Raw genomic sequence first — 21,285 nt, 5'->3', positions numbered from 1 at the left:
AGAAAAAAAGGGAAAAGTTGTAGATCGAAACAAAGCAGGAAATGATCCAGAAGCATGACAGTGGTATGAAATGAAGTGATGTTGCTAGACTATACGGCCTTTCCCCATCGACCATTAGACCTTATTACCTCATTTTATATCGGAATGTTACTCTACTATGTTTATGCTGTTTTGTTATATTTTCCCACTATATTTGTTGGACTTTGAATATTTTGAAGGCCCAAAGGTGTGAGTTTGGGAAGATCTTGGAACGGATTAGGCTATTTACATGTATTTTACGCTTCGTATAACATAAAATCCCTATAACATAAAGGTTCTTGGAACGTATTATTTACGTTGTAGGGGCGTCTATTGTACTTTCTTTGACGATTAGGCTCAAACATTCACATTCAGGACTTGTACTGGTTCTTCACACCTCAGCAGGCATGTCTAAGGTCCAATCAAATGATGTCTACTCACACCACCCTGCTATATTATGTATACCTATTTATGTATGTATGTATAGTATGTATCTACAGCAGGGGTGCTCACACTTTTTTAGCCTGCGAGCTACTTTTAAAATGACCAAGTCCCAAAGATCTACCTACGACTATAAATATAGAAAGTATATATATTTACTATGTTTATTTTTTTTTAAATGAGTATGTATTTCTGTAGGTTATACATGTATACCAGGAGTACTAGTGAGTGAGTACTGGTAATATGTCAGTCACATTAGCTACGTAACGTTCATTAGGGCACACAGTTCATGTATTACATCCAGTTAGCATTTGCTATCAAACATTAGCCATATACAAGAATGGAAAATGATGATGCAGCCCAAGTCAAGGCAACATATTGAAAAGGTTTCACCAATGGGCACATTTTTAATTTCATCATGAAATAATAGTTTCTAAACTAACCCTAACCCTAACCCTAACCCTAATAAGAAGCCAACGTGTAGAAAACACTGATTTCTGTAGTAGAGTTCATAACGCCAAGCAAAGTCAGTGAACAATACACTTTTTTTCTACGTAGCTAGCCGCTACAAGTGAACAGATAACTTTAGTTATAGATATAGACATCTTACCGCAGAGTTAGTTCATCCATAATCACAATAATAAAGATGGAAGTTGCATCTTCGTGTTAGCTTGAAACGTTGCGGGGGAGCGAGCGCGAATCAGGAGGGGAGCTTAATGTCAGCTGACTGATGTCATATGACAACTACAAAGTGACGTTTACGCCATCGACCCAAACTACCTTGGCAATCTACCGGTAGCTCGCGATTGACGTAATGGCCACCCCTGATCTACAGTATATATACTGTATATTCATAGTTACCTATAATACTTACAACATGATGGAACTATTTTTACACCATACCAAAAAATTCACAAATAACTTTTCCAAAACCATAGCGACTTTTTAAAAAAACATCTGAAATACCTAACCAGGGGTGTCCAAAATGTGAGCCGGGGACCATTTGGAGCCCACAGCTGGTTTGTCATTGGCCCTCGGCATACTGTACAAATGAAAGGAATTCTTTAGATGTGAGATGTAATGAGATCCCTGGTGGTGTAACGTCATACGCTTCTGCCTTTCATGGCACAGGGCATGGAAGAACATCTGGCATAAAAACTCAAACCATTCATGTGATCGTCTCACTGGCTCCAAACCCCTGACAAGGAAAAAGGAACAAAAAAGCACAAAACTGTTTTGGTATCTACACAACAAAGCTAAAATGAGGATGTTTTATTCTGATAACATGAATGCTTTTAGCATCTTTGATAAATAGATAGATAGATAGATAGATAGATAGATAGATAGATAGATACAGTAGATAGATAGATAGATACAGTAGATAGATAGATAGATAGACAGACAGATACTTTATCTCGAAGAGAAATTCACATTTCCAGCAGCTCTGCAAACGTGTCACAATCAACTGAATCACTTAAAAGTCAAACAAATAAGACAAGATAGGAAAGATAAGAAAATAGAATAAGAATAAATAAAAATGGTGGGCTTCAAATTCAATAATACATGATAAGGTCATCCAGTCCTGTGTGTATTTTTATGGTTCTCCCTCTGCTGTGTTGAAAAGGCGCAGAGCGTGGGGGAGGAATGATCTGCTCTATCAGTGGAGCAGGAATGTGATAGTAATCTGCCACTGAAACTCCTCTTCTGTTGAGAGATGATGCTGGTTGTTCATGATGGAAAAGGAGCCTCCTCGGTGTATTTTGCTCTGCCACAGATGTCAGGCTGTCCATTTTTATGTGTCTTTAAAATAAAAAGTATCAAATGTGTCTTGGTGTTTATTTGTGAAGCGTAGATGTTTTCCTTGGACAGAAGGAACAATCTTTCTGTCCTTCCACGCTTCACTCGTATTCTGAGATTTTTGGTGAAAAACGCTGACAAGAAGGACACAAAAAGTGTATGTGCATGCGTGTGTGTGGGGGGACTTGGAGTCTAGCAAACCACAGCAGCCCTCAGTGGCTTTTGTGAGGACACTGATGATACAAGTATGTTTATGAGTGCAGTACTGCTTTACGGCAATGTGCTTGTGTAACGTCTGTATGTACATCAAGTCAAAACAAACATCCTCCTACTTTTACAATGTCAAAAAAATCATTCAAAGACAATGTTAGCCCCCTTTTGCAAGTGCAGACGTACACGATCACCTTCCATTGTCCTTCCCTCACCACTGCTGTTTGTACTGCAATGACTGAAAGACAAATACACATTTATATGTCAAATGTATATTATTATACTGCTGTTTGTACTGCATAGACATGTAAGTGAAATCCAGTACAGTAATGTGATTTGACTGCTGATACTTACTGAATATCTGTTGGGGATGTTTGCAGCATGACAGACGGGTGTCTGCAGGTTGCAGTGAGGACACTGGTTTCCAGCTGGAAGTAATAAGTGTTGATGTTGACATTTATTTCATTAAATGAGGTTCATTCCATGTGAAAGTAAAGATGGGGTAAATGTGTGTTGTTTAGCTTTAGCAATAATTCAAGAAAGAAAGAAATGCTTCAATCGGATGGATGAGCTAAGATACTTTTTGTGTTTTTCTTTCATTTTCCTGCGTTTGTTCAGTTACAATCGTGAGTCCTTAAATGCAACATTCAATTCGAGGAGTGGACTAGCGAGCCCAATTAGCAAATTAGCCAAGCACGGACGTAATTTAGGGGGTGGGACATGTCCCCTGCACGTCTTCAAAAGGAGGTTTTGGTTCCTCTCTAGTTTTTTGCGTCCAAAGGCAATGTTACGCTTTATTCAAAAGAGATTGTCAGGCATTAGGATCAAGCAGAAAACTGACACTCAAGCTGAAGCCTGTTTCCCTTTAGACCGCCCACAAGCTCACTGATTGGCTCTGCTGTCACTCAATGAGCACATGGACTTGCACGGCCAGTGTTGGTGTTCATCTGTTAGCTTGTTTGTTCTGCATGGGTCACGTCAGAGCTTTCATTTACAAGAACACTCGAGTCGATGCTTGTGTGCACGTGTGTCCATGTATTTAGCTCCCCCCCCACCACACCACACACACACACACACGCACACCATGACTCCCATTGCATGTGTTGATGGATCGATCATCTTCCAAGATCATTGATTAGAGGTAAGTAGTGATACATCTGATAGTAAAATGTGTTTCATGTGTGAGTGTGTTGACAGATTCAACTTGGCTTGTGTGCCAGTGAACAATGGCAATTGAAGAGAAAAGGCGAGGGTTCTGGATCTGAAGCTAATCCAACAATTACAACACTCACTTATTGAAAAAGTGGTACTAATGTATTTATTGTCTAAGGTAAAGACACCCCAAGCCAGAATGCTAACAGTCGTTAGGATCCAAAAGATTGAAGCCTGTGCCTGCCAACGACCATTGGTGGGGTGGAATCACCCTCGTTGGCCTTCCATTCACTCCTAACTACGATCTCTTCTCTTTATTTTCACTTTGTGGATTATTTGGAGTCTTTCTGTTATCAAAGTTTGTAGATTTTAAGATTCAAGAGAGTTTTATTGTCATGTGCATAGTAAAACAGCAGTTATACCATGCAATGAAAATCTTATTCTGTTCATTCTCCCAAGAAAAGAAAGAAAACAAATGAAAGAATAAGAACATAAGAAACATAAACACATAAACATATATACCAATAAATTAAGCAACAACAACAGAAGAGACATTAATACAAGTAAATAATACAAATAAATAAATAGATAAATAAATAAAGTGCTATGAGTGTGTGCGTGTGTTGCGTGCGGCGTGTGCGAGTGCTTTGTTGAGGAGCCTGATGGCCTGTGGGTAAAAGCTGTTAGCCAGCCTTGTGGTCCTGGACTTCAAACTCCTATAGCGTCTGCCTGACGGTAGGAGTGTGAATAATGAGTGTTGTGGATGTGTGCTGTCCTTGATGAGGTTGTGTGTTCTGCGTAGGACTCTAGTTTTATAAATGTCTTGCAGTGAGGGGAGGGCTGCCCCAACAATGTTCTGTGAGGTCTTGATCACCCGCTGGAGTGCCTTCCTATCACGTGTTGTACAGTTACCGTACCAAACAGTGATGGAGGCGGTAAGGACACTTTCGATAGTGCATCTGTAGAAGCAACTCAGGATTGTGGTGGACATGCCAAATTTCCTCAGTCTTCTCAGGAAGTACAGTCTCCTTTGGGACTTCTTCAGAATTTGTTGGGTGTTGTGAGACCAGGTGAGGTCCTCGCTGATGTGTGTGCCAAGGAACTTGAAGGTTTTCACCCTCTCCACCTCAGTCTCATCAATAAACAGGGGTCTATGCGGCTCCTTTTCCCTTGTTCTTGGGTCGATGATCATCTCTTTAGTCTTATCTGTATTGAGAAGGAGATTGTTATCACGACACCAAGCTATGAGGTCCGCCACCTCTCTTCTGTATGATGTTTCAACACCACCAGTGATCAGGCCGATGACTGTAGTGTCATCCGCAAATTTAATGATGCTGGTGTTGTTCTGGGAGGCCACGCAATCGTAGGTGAAGAGCGTGTAGAGGAGTGGACTCAGCACACACCCCTGTGGGTTCCCAGTGCTCACAATTCTTGAGCTGGATGTGCGATTGTGGACTCTGACTGACTGGGGCCTGCCTGTGAGAAAGTTAAACACCCAGTTACAGAGAGAGGGAGACAGGCCAAGTGTGAGGAGCTTATTTGTGAGTTTGTGGGGGCTGACTGTGTTAAAAGCAGAGCTATAGTCTATAAATAGCATTCTGACATATGTGTCCTGGCCCTGTAGGTGAGAAAGGGCTGTGTGGATGGCAGTGTTGACTGCATCATCCGTGGACCGGTTCTGGCGGTATGCAAACTGTAGAGGGTCCACAGTTGCCGCCGGGATGCTCTTTTGGATGTGGGTCATGACTATTCTTTCAAAGCACTTCATAACAATAGGAGTGAGTGCTATAGGGCGATAGTCATTCAAGCAGGTCACGTTGCTCTTCTTGGGTACGGGCACTATGGTGGTGGACTTAAAGCAGGTCGGTACAGATGCTTGTGCAAGCGACAGGTTAAATATGTCAGCAAACACATCAGCTAGCTCTGATGAGCAAACCCGAAGTGCACGTCCTGAGATGTTGTCTGGGCCTGCTGCTTTTCGTGGGTTTGTTTTGTTTAGAACCCTGCGCACATCAGCTGATGTCACCATGAGAGGTGAGTCCTGTGTGCTCCCCAGGTTCAGCCACCCTCTCTGCTCATCAGGAGTTTGGATGTCAAAGCGGGCATAGAACTCCTTTAGCTCATCTGGAAGTGTGGTTTGGCTGGACGTGGCTACGCTACTCTGCTGTCGATAATCTGTGATGTGCTGGAGCCCCGCCCACATGCGCCGAGGGTCTGAGGTGGAATAGTAGCCCTCCAGCTTCTGTCTGTACTGTCTTTTGGCCTCTCGTATGGACCTCCTCAGGTCATATCTGGCCTTTTTGTAGTCATCAGCGGTGCCCATGACAAATGCAGTCGAACGAGCACGTGGACAACAAGCACAGTTCATCCACTGTTTTTGGTTAGGGTATTTTCTGTAATACTTGGTGGTGGTAACAGTCTCTATGCATGTGCTAATGTAGCCAGTAACAGCAGAAGCATATTCATCCAAATCAACAGTACAATCTTCCCTCCCCGCTGCAGTTTTAAACACATCCCAGTTTGTGCAGCCAAAGCAGTCCTGAAGTACTTGATCAGTTTCTTCATTCCACACTTTAACTGCTGTACGTACAGGGGGAGCTTTTTTAAGAAGTTGTCTGTATGTTGAATAAAGGAATATAGAGATGTGGTCAGCCTTTCCAAAGTGGGGTCTTGGAACAGCCTTCAAAGCACCTTTCATGTTGCAGTAGACTTGGTCCAGGATGTTATTTTCCCTTGTGGGAAAGCTCACATGCTGGTAATATTTGGGGAGGACAGTCCTGAGGTTACAGTGGTTGAAATCGCCAGATATAATGAATACAGCGTCCGGGTGTTTGGTCTCGTGTTTATCAATGATGTCATGCAGGAGGCCTAGTGCATTAGCAGTGTTAGCTCGTGGTGGGATGTAAACAGCAGTTAAATACACAGCGCTAAACTCACGAGGCAAATAAAAAGGTCTGCATTTCACCATCAGAAGCTCAATGTCCTGCGAGCAGTGCTTTTCCATCGTCTGTACGTCTGTGCACCACCGTTTGTTTACGTAAACACAGACGCCGCCACCTCTGTGTTTACTAGACGCTAAAGTCCGATCTCCCCGGTAAGCAGCAAATGTTTCCAACTGGATCGCCGAGTCCGGTATATCCTCCGTCAGCCAGGTTTCTGTGAAGGTGAGGACACAGCATTCCCTGATCTCATGTTGAGCTGTAATCCTTGCTCGTAGTTCGTCCATCTTGTTTTCAAGAGAGCGGACGTTGGCTAGCAGCAGGCTTGGTAGCGGTGGCCTCGTCGCTCTAGCTTTTAGCCTAGCATGCAGGCCGGCTCGCTTGCCTCGTTTACACCTCGGATGCTTTGCTCGCCGGGTATTCAGCTCACCGGACCCGCAGGCTGCTGCGTTCTCCCGGCGCAGAAGAAAGGCAAAGTCTGAGAGGCTAAATGAAAGTTCATGGTGAACCCTGCCGATGTTCAAAAGTGTCTCTCTGTTGTAATGTACTGCGTGAGTGTGTTGAATGTCCAAAATGAACAATAAAATAGCAAAAAATAGAAAAACACGGGAGAGTGTCACAGAGACGTCTGCCACGTAGGGCGCCATCTTTGATCTTAGATACAGCTGTGGTGGAGCGATTGCAATACAGTCAGCTATTCTGTGAGTGTGCATGTGTTTGCATGGTTGTGTCAGTTTCATCAGCCCAATTCCCTGCAACCTCCCCCCCCCCCCCCCCCTCCACACACACACACACACACACACACACACGTGGTGCATGTGCAATGTGCACCATAAATGTAAGTCCAATCACATTTGAATGTGTGTGTGTGTGCTGTAAAGCGAGAGGAAGCTATGCTATGTGATATTTTCATGTCATATTTACGCTATCATTGCTGGATGCTCGTCATTTACATGAATGGTATCAGGTGCTTTATGAAAATAGCAATAGTGTACAGAATATAGTACACAGTACAAGAGGAATACTGTAATACTACCTGGTTGTTCCTGTGCTGCATTGGATTCAGTTGCACGGCAGCTCTTCTCACTTTTTTGCAACAGCTACAAAGAGAGAAATAATAATAATAATAATAATAATAATATCAAATGATGAAAGGATTAGCTTTAGGGGGCAATCACTTTTTCACACAGGGCCATGTGGCATTGGATTTATTTTCTCCCTTAATAATAAAAAGTTTCATTTAAAAAGTGCATAAATTGTTGAGTTGTGTCGTCATTGACTAATACTTACATTACTTTGATGATCTGAAACATTTAAGTGTGACAAACATGCAAAACAATAAGAAATCAGGAAGGGGGCAAACACTTTTTCAGAACACTGTAAAAACATGAATTGGAGTTAATAATAGGAATATAAATGTATGAATTGGACTTGAAAGTAGTGTACAGTAGATCTTGAGTTTGCTGGTAAAAATATGTTCCCAAAGTTGTGTGTAGTAGTTAGAAGGGAGGGCTGGAGTAGAGCAACGTGATACACGTACTTTATACTGCACGTCTGACAGGAAGTACGTTTGACCTCATGCAGGAGTGTCACATGTCCTTGCTTTAATAATCAAGTAGACCAAGCAGAGTGCTGACAGACAGATCTTCTTCACAATGACTTGAAAACTCTTCTGTGAAACTACAAAGCACCATGACCAGGATAAGTATACACTATATCACAATCATATGATATAATATGACTGATATCAAACACAAATTTCTCAAACTTAACAGTGACAAAACAGACATAATCATCATTGGTCCTAACAACATCACAAAATCCACTCAAGACTTCTGCCTCAATGTGGATAACGCCACCCTCACTCCATCCGCACTCACCCGCAACCTTGGCATCCTCCTTCACTCCACCCTCTCATTTGAACCACGTGAAACAAATAACTCGGACTGCATTTTTCCATCTTAAGAACATAGCCAGACTCCGTCCATCTCTCGCATTCTCTGCCACAGAAATCCTCATCCGTGCTTTGTCACATCCAGACTTGACGACTGCAATAGCATTCTCTATGTTACACCATCCCAAATCCTCCATAGATTACAGTACATCCAGAACTCCACTGCCCGCCTGCTCACCTCCACCCGCTCCTGTGAACACATCACCCCTGTCCTTCAAAACCTCCACTGGCTCCCCGTCCCTCAACGCATCCATTTCAAAGTCGTCCTTACGTCCTTACCTAACACAATCTCTCACGTTCCCTTCGCTTCTCAGACTCCAACCTCCTGACCTTTCCTTGTAGGACCAAGCTCTGGACCTGGGGAGACAGAGCCTTCTCCATTGCCGCCCCCACCCTCTGGAATTTATTGCCCCAACCATTCCGTCCCTGCTCCGACCTTCCCACTTTCAAAAAACAACTTAAAACCTACATATTTAAAAGTGTATTTCATGTTTAACTTGTTATACTTTGCTGCTTTGCTTTGCTTTGTTTTGTTTCTAATTCTGTTTGTTGAATTTTAGTGTGCCTTTCTGTTCAATTTGTTAGTCTCCAGTCTTCATTGAGCACCTGTGAGTCAGTGAAAGTCGAGTGTTTGTCAAGCACACGTGAGGTCACTCAGGTAGGAAGAGCAAAAGAGGTGATTTAAGGCAGTGCTTCTCAAATAGTGGAGCAGGCCCCCCTGGGGGTGCGTTGTGATCTGTCGGGGGGGGGGGTCATGAGAGGCAGAGAGGAATATTAGTGCAGACTTGCCAACATGAATGAATTTGTGGTACTCAGCATGCAAACTCTTGAATACGCTTGTATGCTTCACTGCTCGCCATTTTCCCTGGTTTCAGTTTGGAGTTCAGTCAGCACAGTACAAATAAATAAATAGATATCAGTTTCTCAACAGCACTTCAAACCAGGGGGACACAAATGTTTTTGTGACAGAAAATCATTGAGAAGCACTGATTTAAAGCAAGGAGCATCTGTGTTGTGGCTAATACATTTCTATAAATGATACAAAAGAATGCATTGATTGAAATAGTACATGGATATCAATAATACACAATGATAATAAATGTATACAAATGCAGGTTCATAGTGCAGAGTTGCACTATGAATGACATGTTAGCTGCTTTCCTTCTTTCATTTAGCTCGCAGTAGTGGGGGTCAGTCAGTGAATGACTTCATGGAGATGTGGACTCATGATTCCCAATTCAGTAACAAATTCACAAGTTATGAATGACTCGTTCATGACTTGCATATCTCAAATACTGTATAAAATGTGTATTTTTATTTCAGCTGTGGTAAAGGAATGAAGTATTACCTGCTGTTTGTCTCTTGCCATCCTGCGATCCAACAAGCTCTGACGCCGTCTGGCCTCCCAGTGCATGGCTGCCATCTTACCAGCACCTGGATGATTACCAGGAAATGTTGCTAAAAAATAGGACTTGTTTGGCAACTGGTCAATGGCTGAGCTTTTCTACTTTTAGACCATGTTAAGAATCCTACAATAACAAGTGACTATTTTAGGAAGGACTGGGTCCTGGGCATGACCGTAAACGGCATCCGGTGATGAGGTTGTGCAAGTGACCTGGGGAGAGTGGAGCGACCCCTTTATCATCACCGCTCTCAGGTACATTCTGGCCCAGAATGTTAGCACCTATTTATGGTCCCAGCCAGGGGTGACTGGCGAGGATAAGAGTTGAAGGTAACTACTTGCTATCGTATACAGCATGTATACCTGCTGATTATGACGCCATAATAAAACCATAGCCCACATTAAAATATTAAAAAGGCATTTATGGTAAACATGGGCAGGCATAGGAGGGTTGCATGGCATAAAGGAGGGACACTTTATAGTACGATTGTGCTCATGGCTATGCAATTTGTATTATTTTGTCGACCTCGCCTTGTGAAAGGAAGATATGTTTGTAGTAATACTGTACATATATGTATAAGCAATGGTTGTTGAAAGATGGCTATGCTCACTGGGGGGAAACATTAACGTCTTTTATGCTTCTTTTATGCTTGCTCAATGTGGAGCTATTACAGGGAACTACATTTTAAACACACAAGTTAGTTGAACCTTCACCTAGTTCAGTGTGATGCATTGGTAGGGACACATACACACACACACACACACACACACACACACACACACACACACACACACACACACACACACACACAAGAGTCACCATGACAGGGCATTTTGTTTTGAGGAGGATGCTTATCGTGGGAGACTACGTTGTATGTATTTCACATCACTGCTGGGTGGGAAATTGACCTTTTGTACTGACCTTTTGTATTCCAGAAAGAGCTGGAATAAGTTAGTGTGTGAGAAAGTTGGTGCTATGACGCCAAAGGGTGAAAAAGGTATAAAAACCGCACCAAAGACATTTCGGGGCTTCTTCTCCTTGCGAGTTCTCGGGATACGTACAGCTGTATCTTCCCAATTGACTACAACTGTGACTTTGTTCTGCAAACGAAAAGAGTAATCCGCTCTCTCGTCAGAAGAAACACAGACTTAGCAACCAGCAAAGAGCAGTTAAGGAGGAGAGAGGGTGCCCGGGGATATCGGAGAGAGCCACAGATAGATGCAGCTCCTTCTCTCCTTTTTCCATGTGCAACTTAGAGCCTTGCAGGAGCCCAAAAGACGATTCATCAACTGCAGTGATGAGTTTTACCTTTGGGATAAGGATTTTTCCCCCTAGCAGTGGACTTTAGAAAGGACTACTTTGGTCTTTTACTTTTATATCTGGATGCTGTTGTGGTATGATTGTTGCTCATTTTGGGATGAAACTGAGAGGGTGATAGCGACCCACACCTCATTTTAAACCACTTTGGACATTTCGTGTTGGGACATTTTTACAACTTTTGTTCGTATGTAACTGGAGCTCAACAACATTCTAAAAGACGAAGTAATGTATGATTTCTTTTATGTTACTTCTTTTTGCCCTTGCCAAATTACTATTAAATTTCCTTCATTCATCTTTTCTGTTGTTTTTGCGTCTTGTGAGATAAAAGAGTAAGCTGTTTGTATAAGAAAATTCCTTTTAGGTTGTTCCGGTCACACCTTTGTTATAATAAACAGGTCCTTCTGATCGCTAACAGATTAGCAAAATTTCCCAGGTCTATACCAAATGCAACAAACCATTACGGAGGAAAGTGGCTGTAAGTAGAGGGTCTAGTGCTGGGTGCAATTTACTACTGGTTACTCCATTGTGCCTGGTCTGGATGTAGCGGGGCCGCCTCTACACGAGCTGTGAAAACCTGGGTGAGTTTCCTTCAACCTGACTTATAAGTGTCCTTTTTAACACAGGAGGCTTTAACCCTTTAAGCGGAGAAGTCAGAGAGGTAGGTGCGCCTGCTTAACACACGAAGGGGTAAGGGTCTTGCACCACCTGGTAACAAGGGTTTTAACAACCATCTGTGAAGTCAGGAATGACTGTGTTGGTAGACTATTAGCAGCATCAGGACCACAATCAACCAAGGATCTGCACCACAAAGCGCTGATCATTTAGCAAAATATGGAAAAACTACCATGAAAAAATACTATCTAACTTGTATTTCTCCCACTGACTGGTGTACTGGTAAGAAAGCACTCACCAGTGATGGGTGTACCAGTAAAAAAGCCCACACCAGTGACTGGTGTACCAGTAAGGAAGCACTCACCAGTGATGGGTGTACCAGTAAGAAAGCCCACACCAGTGACTGGTGTACCAGTAAGAAAGCACTCACCAGTGACTGGTGTACCAGTAAGAAAGCCCACACCAGTGACTGGTGTACCAGTAAGAAAGCACTCACCAGTGATGGGTGTACCAGTAAAAAAGCACTCACCAGTGACTGGTGTACCAGTAAAAAAGCCCACACCAGTGACTGGTGTACCAGTAAGAAAGCACTCACCAGTGATGGGTGTACCAGTAAGAAAGCCCACACCAGTGACTGGTGTACCAGTAAGAAAGCACTCACCAGTGACTGGTGTACCAGTAAGAAAGCACTCACCAGTGATGGGTGTACCAGTAAGAAAGCCCACACCAGTGACTGGTGTACCAGTAAGAAAGCACTCACCAGTGACTGGTGTACCAGTAAGAAAGCCCACCCCAGTAAGAAAGTGTGCCAGTGTACACTGCGTCGTAGTGTAAGTATAATAAAGAAGTAGTTGGAAGACATTCCATCACCATTTAGCAAGATATAAATCAGTAGTTGTAAATCTTCATGATCTTATTTGTTTGCATAATTGAAGTTTTGTGACTACATGCCACATGATTGAAATATGCTGTAATACAAGTGGTTTTACTGCTTTGCAGTCCAATTCCAAGAAAAGATAAGAATGATGACTCACCGAGCTTCTGTGCGCCGCTGTGGAAGATTGTGAGACGAGAGCAGGCTGCTGTGCGTGACCTCTTTAGTGTCAGGAAACATAATGCTCTCTTGCTGCGCTGCTTTAAAGAGATAGTTGGGATTGTTTGACATGAAGTTATATGACATCCCCATCGGCAGTGTAGCACATCAACGGTAACTTACCCCCCACTTGGGTCTTGTGAGCCCAGTTCGGGTCAGAATTTGGTGATGGGGCCACTTAAGTAAAGAGTTTGGCTTCTCAAAACAATATACTTTCAAAAGACTCATACATTTGCATCACAAAAATGCCTCGTCCAAAAAGTCCGACCTCACAATCACTCGCCGTTACTTTCTCTCCCGTCGTATCACTGCATGCTGTTGCCCGTCTATTGTTGTGTATGTGATCCACAGAGGATGAAGACGACACAAGAGAGTCTCGTGTTGCAGCGGTCTTTATCCGCGCATGTAAACACTGTGGATCACATACACAACAATGGACAGCCGGCAGCACACAGTAGGTAGGTAAATGTGCTAGCAGTGTCAAAGCACAATATAAGTGAAAGACCATTTACCAAGGTGAAGCACTGTCATCCGCGAGAAACCCGAAGTAAAAGCACTGCTCCTCCGCAGACACCTCAGCGCACGTCCAACCAGTAGGAGGCCTTGGGGGAAACCCAGGAAACATTGGAGAGACCGTCTCTCAAACAGATACAATTTAACACTTTTAAATAAAATGCAGTGCAATATGAATCAAATGTAATCAAAATATATATATAAGATAAACAAGATTTGCATTTTTAAGAAACTGACCCTTGTTGGGATAGGGACTAGCATATTGTAAAAAAAAACATTACTGAAGAATTTCAATGATTATATTTGATGGTAAAGTCAACGGGCTATTTTTCCAGCGTTGCGGATAGTTCATATTCATCTTTTCAATTGTTTTTATTAAATATCCAATCAGATCAACGTGCAGGTCACTTTCTTGATTGATTTATCTTTGAAAAGTGTTTTAAAGTTAATTTTATTGTAAGTTTATTCATTTTATTTCCTGTGGATGCAAATGGTACCGATTCCATGAAATGGTAGGTCGAAAGTCAGATTTTTTTTTTTTTTTTTTTGTCACAAGGCTCCAAATCCCAGAAGGTACAGATCAAGTGCTTCTACTTGGTAATCAGAAATAAGAAAGAAAGAATATCCAATGGATAGGTCACATCCAGAAAATGCAGGAAAATTAGGAGCAGTCGGCAGGACCTTGCAATATTCCTATGACAAGACAGATGGCGCTGATGTATTAAGGAATGGCGATAGTTTAGCACGCGTGTCAAACTGGTGCCCTGGAGGGCCGAGACGCTGCAGGTTTTCTCTCCAACCAGTTTCTTCAGCAGGTGATTTAATTGATGAGCTCCTTCCCTCAAACTGAAGGTGTTGATCATTAAAATCACCTGCTTTAGTGACTGGCTGGAAAGAAAACCTGCAGTGTCTCAGCCCTCCATGGCACGAGTTTGACACCCCTGGTTTAGCAGGACAACACAAGGAGGAGTTTGACATTCGGTATTGTACACCTACAAAATACACCAACGTTTTTTATATAAGTAAAATATAAATATATCCAAATAATATAATATGATGGTAATAATGTCAATAATAGTATCTAGTACCACGCTCCAAACAGTAGCAACGCAATCGGTTATACGCATGTGCAGAACGCGTCTACATCCGGTCGTCATTTCCGGGAACGACAGCAATTGATTTGGGACAACACAAGCTGTCGAGATATTGTGCACAGTTCAGTAATAATGATTGCAGTCCAAGTATATGTGTACACTTGTTGAAGGGTAAGTGTTGGACCAGCGGTTATCATAATAGTCCTAATGGGCTTGTACATGTTTAAAAGATTCGTTGGAAAGTTTGTTTTCCTGCTTTTATGATGTTTGATCTTGCTATGTTGTGTCTTTGTCGCCCAATGTCCACCGATGACGTCATACGCAGAGGGGGTTGGCCTATTCGTTGCGGTTTCCCCCCCAGCCTACGCACACAAACAACCAGCAACAGAACGTCTTAAGAGGATTACCGGTACTTCTAGAAACCTTTTGGTTGGATGTTGATTGTTGATCGTGTTTTCAACAAGCAGGTATGTTTTATAACACTTTACTGCTCAATCATTAACGTTATCTTGACTTGGAAACTTGAATTGAACTTGATTAATTATATGTCCCCGCTTTTGTCTTGTTTTGTTCATATTGTTTAATATTAGAGTAATAATGGTGTGAATTTGTCAAGTCGTGTTTGATAAAGCCTTTATTTGCCTTACAAGACAAGTTTTGTTTCACTTAATGGCTGTTTGGTAAAAGATAATGTTCTAAATACCGTAATAACATTTGTTCGTAGAAGTGCGTAGTTGATCAGGTTAGAAGTTCTTCAATGTCTAAAGTGATAGAAAGAGATAACGTAAAGAGCTATGGCGTTTTTAACAAAGACAAGCCAGACATTTGTGTCGTTCTTTAAATTATTTTCTGGGGAATGTTTCAAACATACCAATGATTTTTAAAGAGCAAAGGTGGGAATATTCCACACATACGAGGAATGTAAAGAGACCAATTAGATTTATTCAGTGTTTGATCAAGATATCACACCAACAGTAAAAGCTACTGCAATATACAGTATATCTTCATCTTCTTGTATCTAGCATGCTGGAGGTCTTCCATCTAGACTGTGAACAAATGTGATGTTTAAACAACATCAATATTGTATTATTATGTTGGTGGTGGTGGTGCTCTTTATAAAGGATCTTTGGAGGTCTTCCATCAATACTGATGTTCTGTCGGAATAAATGTCATGTTTTTAATGGGCTGGTGTTTTCCTCCCCCACGCTGTTCTCCAGGCTTCCAAAGTGAATCCGGCCAGCTACTACAGTCCACACCTGCAGCTGCAGGAAGGTTGGGGGCTGGTGGGAATCTCCAGACAGGTTCTACCACTCTACCTGACAAGAACATGGGGAACCAGTTATCAGACATTTCCCCCAGCACCCCGTTTCTCCCCCACCTCCAGTGCTTGCACATTGTGCTGATCGGTTTGGACAATGCAGGGAAAACCTCGCTGCTATACAGACTCAAGCTGCAGGATTTTGTGGAGACCATCCCCACCAAAGGCTTCAACATGGAGCACATTCAAGTGAGCATAGGGAGCGCCAAAGCCAACATCTCCACATTCCAGGTGTGGGATGTTGGCGGCCAGGAGAAACTGAGACCCCTCTGGAAGTCGTACACCAGGAGGACGGACGGCCTGGTGTTTGTGGTGGATGCGGCGGAGGTGGAGCGAATGGAGGAGGCCAAGATGGAGCTTCACAAGATCAGCCGCTCTGCTGAGAACCACGGCGTACCTTTGCTGGTTCTGGCAAACAAACAAGATTTGGAAGCAACGATGTCGACTTCACAGGTAGCATGTCTTTTCTGACGTGTGTTCACTTATTCTTGTGTTTTGCTGCTTTACATGTAAGATAGCGTATTTGTCGTATCTTATCTTTGTTGTAAGAAAGGTAGTGTTTTATTGGCAAGGATTATTGTCATCTGCACATACTTTAGTCGTGCTAGATACAGTGCTACATTACATGACATTAGCATGATGGTGTTTGGATGAATTTAGCATATTTGTGATGAGTGCACATTAATGTCTTTTCATTGCGGTCATCATTGGCTGATGCAATGCATCTTAAAAGCCTCACCAGCCGTGTGCTGCTTTGGTGCATGCTGAGTGTCCCACCATATGTCCACTTTGGCCACGTCCTAGGTCACAAACCAGGTGGGGTCAAATTGCCCTGAACAAGTCGCCAAGGTGGTCCCATTATGAATGATACTATGCCAAACCACTCATACTCTAACCAGTTGATCATACCTGGTCAAAAGGAGCACTCTCCTGCAGCAGGAATAAGGCTGGGGGGTCTACCAAGAGCAACCGGAGGGAGGACACTCAGCACAGATCTTCATACAGTGGAAAAAGGCCCAACATAAGATAAAAAGACTACGTTTCTGGAGAAAAAAAAATCTAGTTTGTTGTCAGAGTCTTTCTTCCTTATCATAACTGGAGATTAAGGGGGAGGTGAAATTGGCTTAATTCATTTTCCAAAGTGGGCTTTTGACCTTTAGGAGGTTGTGGAGAATTTCATCTCCAACAATCAATGGTGACCCCGAGACGTGATCTCCAGAGGAGGAAAAGACATTTTCGGGTGGACGGAAAGGTGTCTGGAGTATCAGGCCGACCGACATAAAGGTAAGAAGAGACCTGTCTCCAACAGACGAGACTTGAAGCTTTCAAGTGGGGAGGCCGTTTTTACATGAGGGGGGAGAGTGTTCCACAGCTTTGAGCCAACTACGGAAAAGGGCAGGTCTCCCCTGGTCTAAAGTCTGGTCTTGGGCACCACCAGTTGGAGCTGGCCTTCGGTCCTCAATGTGCGCGCTAGAGTGTAAATTTGGATGAGGTCCGAGATGTACTGAGGGGCCAGTCCATTCAGCGCCTTAAAAACAAACAATAAAATCTTTAAATCAATTCTAAAACAGGCAACCAGTGCAGGGAGGCTAGAATTGGGTTCTTTTGGTTCCTGTTAAAATCCGTGCCGCAGAGTTCTGGACTAACTGGAAGCCAGTGGGTCATTTGTGTTTTTTTCCAGAGTAAAGCGCAATACGGTAGTCCAGACGTGACCAAATAAAAGCATCCATGGCTTGTTCGAAATGTCGCAAAGAAAGTAAATCATTTATTTTGGGTAAAAGCTGAAGATGATAAAAACATAATTTTGATTTGTTTATTAAGTTTAAATTTGCTCTCTATTATGACGCCAAGGCTGGTGGCTGTGGGACTGACATGGTTCTTGAGGGGGCCCAAGTCCATGAGGGGGTTGCTGTGATTCAGGAGGATAACTTCTGTCTTCCCCTCATTGAGCTTTAAAACATTTTCAGCCCACCAGACCTTGACGTCTCTTAAGCTCTCGAGAAGGGGTGTCGGGGGCAGGGTCATGTTTTGCAAGAGGTAAGTAAATCTGGTAGTCATCTGCATAAAGTGATAGGAGATGCCATGCTTTCTAAATATTGTACTAAGTGGGATCAGGTATGGAGCAAATAGGATGGGCCCCAGAATTGCTCCCTGAGTGACTCCACCGTCAAGGGGGGCGGTAGACGAGTCCCCAAGTCCCACAGTAAGGCATCTCCCTGACAAGTAAGACCTAAACCACTCAAGGGCAGCCCCCCTGACACCCACACAGTCTTCCAAGCGAGATAAAAGAATAGTATGGTCCGCTGTGTGGAAGGCAGCAGTCATGTCTAAAAGCACTAAGATGGCTGACCCACCACAATCAGTCATTAAAAACCTTTGAAAGTGCAGGCTCGGCGCTATGAAAGGCCCTGTGACCTGACTGGAAGGTGTCTAAAATCCCATTTTCATCTAAAAAAGGCTGCCTCTGTGCAAGAACGCCTTTTTCTCAAATCTTTGAGATAAAAGGTAGTTTTGAAATAGGCTGATAATTTGATCAAATTGAAGGATCAAGACCTGAGCAAAGGTTCAACAGCAGCCTTTTTCCAAAAGGAAGGGACAATACCAGAGGACAGGGTGCTGTTGATGATATTGCAAACATAGGGGCCAATAGTTGCCCACACCTCCCTAAAAAAGCCAGGGGGGACTGGGTCAATGGGAGAAGAAGAAGGCTTAAGACCATCAACTTCCTTGTTAATAAACGCCAGCAACACAGGTTGAAAAAGATAAAAACCTTTAGAGCACTGAGTCACTGTAGACAAATGAAAAGAGGGGGGTGTGATACAGTATTAGCTCGTACCTTATCATTAAAAAAGTGCAAGAAATGTTGCCGAGTTTCAGACGATACTTCCAGTGTCATGGATGGACTGGGGTTTCAAACAGAACACATGGGTTATTCATGTTGTGTGATATCAATCAGAGAGCTATTTTGTTTTCTCAGCCTTCACTACGTTCTGATATCGCCTCCGACTGGCTTGAGGGTTTCATAGGAAACTTGCAGACCATCTTTCTTCCACCTGCACTGCGCCTTTTGGCATTCGCGCCACACTGCTCGTGTAACATCGTTGAGCCACACTTCCTGTTTAGTTTTAGTGCGCATGGCTGTCTGAGGGGCTAGACCAGGGGTGTCAAACTCGTGCCGAGGAGGGCCGAGACACTGTAGGTTTTCTTTCCAGCCAGTCACTAAAGCAGGTGATTTAAATGATCAACACCTTCAGTTTGAGGGAAGGAGCTCATCAATTAAATCACCTGCTGAAGAAACTGGTTGGAGAGAGAACCTGCAGCGTCTCGGCCCTCCAGGGCACCAGTTTGACGCATGTGGGCTAGACTGTCCAGGACAAACATGAACGGGCTGTGATCAGAGAATACTGCATCCCCTACAAAGACAACAGCCAGTCCATGAGACAATACAAGGTCTAAAGTGTGTCCGTGCATTTGTGTAGCTCCTGTAACATTTTGCACCAAATTAAAAGCCTCTACTAACTCGAGAAAGTCTAAAAGGGCAGCAGACATGAACATTAAAATCACCTACAAAAAACATTTAGTCATTCTTTATCAACATTGCAGTGATAAAGTCAGAAAAGTCCCGAATAAACTCTTTGTTGTGTTTGGGTGGTCTGTAGATGACCGCGCACAACAGCGGCTCTGCTCACCTCAAATGAGGAGAAAGCCACCATGGACAATAGCTTATGGTGTCAGGACGTTTTTTTAATAGTAGCGATGCATCCTCCACGGCCAGTACTTGTTGTCGTGTTAATGAAGGTACAATCGAGAGGCAACAGTTCAGAGAAGACGGCGGACTCACCGGCATTATTCCAGGTCCCAGTGATGAATAATAAATCCAAAGAATGCCATTTGATGAGGTCCTGGAGGATAAAAGTCTTATTTGAAACTGACCTCGCATTCACCAGTGCTCACTTGGTTGCAACATTATTATTGGATTGGCACTTGTATGTTGTTTTGCATTTGGTTATTTTTTTAAAATAAAATAAAGTCTGTTCTATGATGATGACAACAATATGATGACGATGATGTAATTGATGAGAAGAGTCAGTGTTTTGTTGGATGAATTGTCTGAGCAGCTCTGAGAGCTACTAAGATTTACTACAAGTATTTGCTGTCAATATTTGGGGTTTTTTAAGGTGACACTAGTGACCTGGTATGTATTTTCTGTTGTGAAGTGGATATGATATTCCTTTATTGATATTAGATAGCATACTGTAAATGAGCTGAGTCTATAAGGGAGGGTGCTGCTTCCATCCCTGGTGCAGCAGAAATGACTTATAGGACAGAGAAGAAGAAATATTGATGTGAAAAGCAATATTTGTGTCATCACTCACCTTTCTTGCGGTTCCCTCACTCAGGTGGAGAAAGTTCTGGCTCTCCATGAATTGAGCTCCACCACGTCGCATCACACGCAAGGCTGCTCAGCGCTTGATGGGCGGGGCCTGCAGGTGGGCCTGGAGAAGCTTTGTGAGATGATCTGGAAGAGGAAGAAGATGATGCGAAAAAGCAAGAAGAAGACATGAGAGGAAGGCTAAGATATAACCGTGGCCCAGTCAACATGGTTCCAAACCAAGTTCACACCTGGTCTATAAAAGCTGTTAGGAAGATCTTGCATGATGATTACGTGAGGCAATGACAACCAAGATGGAGGATGATATCGCCTCATCAGCTCTCCTCTTCCAAAGACACATTGGAACTTGTGCAATACATGATCCATATCTTCAACGTATGATAAAGACTCGCTGATGCACTCTCGTGTTGAAGGATATTTTTCATGTTCTATTTATGTTCCAAATAAACCATGAAGCAAATGTTTTGTTTGACTGACATCTGCTTCATGCTTCTGTCCTCTTCAACTTTGCTTTTACTATTTCTTTGTTTTCATGCCTTGTTTAGTCAAATGTTGAAGAATGACTTAGTTATTGAACCATTACCTTTTAGAATCTTGTCTCATTCTTGCCATAAATGTCACTTGTTTGGGATCAATGTTGAAGATGATCTCATCTCAACATGGAGATTGTTGGTCACCTGATAGCAGCCACTTTCATATTCGGGTGCTTGGGAGTGCATTCTCCAGTGAAATGCTACAATAATTGCAGTGGAATGTTGGTTGGCATCATTAATGCCTTCCAGAAGGTCCGACTCTAACCAAATCCTTTTTTCCTCCAAGAAATCATGCAATAATATTCCAATTCATCTGTTTCACAAAGCCAAAATGTTAACATAAAACACAATTTAATAGTTTTACATGCATAAAACATTTTCAAATGCATATAAATACATATCAGTGGTGAATGAAAGGTGAAAAACATTATTGAATTGAAGAAATAATTTATGGCAAAACAGTAAGGCGGCGTTAGAACATTTTACATTGAAGTG

The 21,285-nt window shown here is 42.8% G+C and overlaps 2 protein-coding genes and 1 long non-coding RNA gene across 12 annotated transcripts in view; 2 read left to right on the top strand and 1 right to left on the bottom strand.

Annotated features, from left to right (window-relative positions):
* Nucleotides 1-14,194, top strand: part of nbr1b (NBR1 autophagy cargo receptor b) — a 48,337-nt gene extending 34,143 nt beyond the window's left edge. For 3 of the 8 annotated variants that reach the window (XM_054758569.1, XM_054758566.1, XM_054758567.1), the window contains one exon: nucleotides 8,854-9,780. In XM_054758569.1, coding sequence (XP_054614544.1) covers nucleotides 8,854-9,007 — 154 coding nt within the window. In that variant the 3' untranslated portion in view covers nucleotides 9,008-9,780. Of the gene's footprint in view, nucleotides 1-2,083; nucleotides 5,185-8,825; nucleotides 9,782-9,834 lie in introns of those variants that run through there. The other 5 variants (XM_054758565.1, XM_054758571.1, XM_054758564.1 and 2 more) reach the window with 5 other exon arrangements.
* LOC129170713 (uncharacterized) lies at nucleotides 1,802-12,895 on the bottom strand. The gene is made up of 5 exons (XR_008566664.1): nucleotides 12,881-12,895; nucleotides 9,860-9,945; nucleotides 7,594-7,657; nucleotides 2,821-2,894; nucleotides 1,802-2,704 (listed from the first exon to the last, which is right to left on the bottom strand). It is a non-coding gene; the product is annotated as an uncharacterized LOC129170713 (long non-coding RNA).
* Nucleotides 14,195-14,472: 278 nt separating the features above from the next.
* On the top strand, nucleotides 14,473-21,236 carry LOC129170712 (ADP-ribosylation factor-like protein 4D). 3 transcript variants are annotated; one of them, XR_008566663.1, is made up of 5 exons: nucleotides 14,473-14,717; nucleotides 14,872-15,013; nucleotides 15,764-16,317; nucleotides 17,025-17,148; nucleotides 20,265-20,410. XR_008566663.1 is itself a non-coding variant. In XM_054758573.1 (4 exons), the coding sequence occupies exons 3-4, from the start codon at nucleotides 15,874-15,876 to the stop codon at nucleotides 17,061-17,063; spliced, it is 483 nt and encodes a 160-aa protein (XP_054614548.1). In that variant the 5' UTR covers nucleotides 14,473-14,717; nucleotides 14,872-15,013; nucleotides 15,764-15,873; the 3' UTR covers nucleotides 17,064-20,416. The 3 variants fall into 3 exon arrangements, 2 of the variants coding, with proteins under 2 accessions (XP_054614548.1, XP_054614547.1); XM_054758573.1 differs by having other exon boundaries at nucleotides 17,025-20,416; XM_054758572.1 differs by lacking the exon at nucleotides 17,025-17,148 and having other exon boundaries at nucleotides 14,489-14,717; nucleotides 20,265-21,236.
* Nucleotides 21,237-21,285: the final 49 nt, after the last annotated feature.

Source organism: Dunckerocampus dactyliophorus, chromosome 18 (assembly GCF_027744805.1).
Source record: "Dunckerocampus dactyliophorus isolate RoL2022-P2 chromosome 18, RoL_Ddac_1.1, whole genome shotgun sequence".
NCBI lineage: Eukaryota > Metazoa > Chordata > Actinopteri > Syngnathiformes > Syngnathidae > Dunckerocampus > Dunckerocampus dactyliophorus.
Note: the sequence above shows the minus strand (reverse complement) of the source record. Positions and strands in the feature narration are given on the sequence as shown.

What these genes read in the sequence shown, in the direction of transcription:
- LOC129170712 (XM_054758572.1), top strand. Translation starts at nt 15,874, where the DNA reads ATGGGGAACCAGTTATCAGACATTTCCCCCAGCACCCCGTTTCTCCCC. An exon ending in CAACGATGTCGACTTCACAG is followed by an intron (nt 16,318 to 20,264) that starts GTAGCATGTCTT and finishes TCCCTCACTCAG; the next exon opens with GTGGAGAAAGTTCTGGCTCT.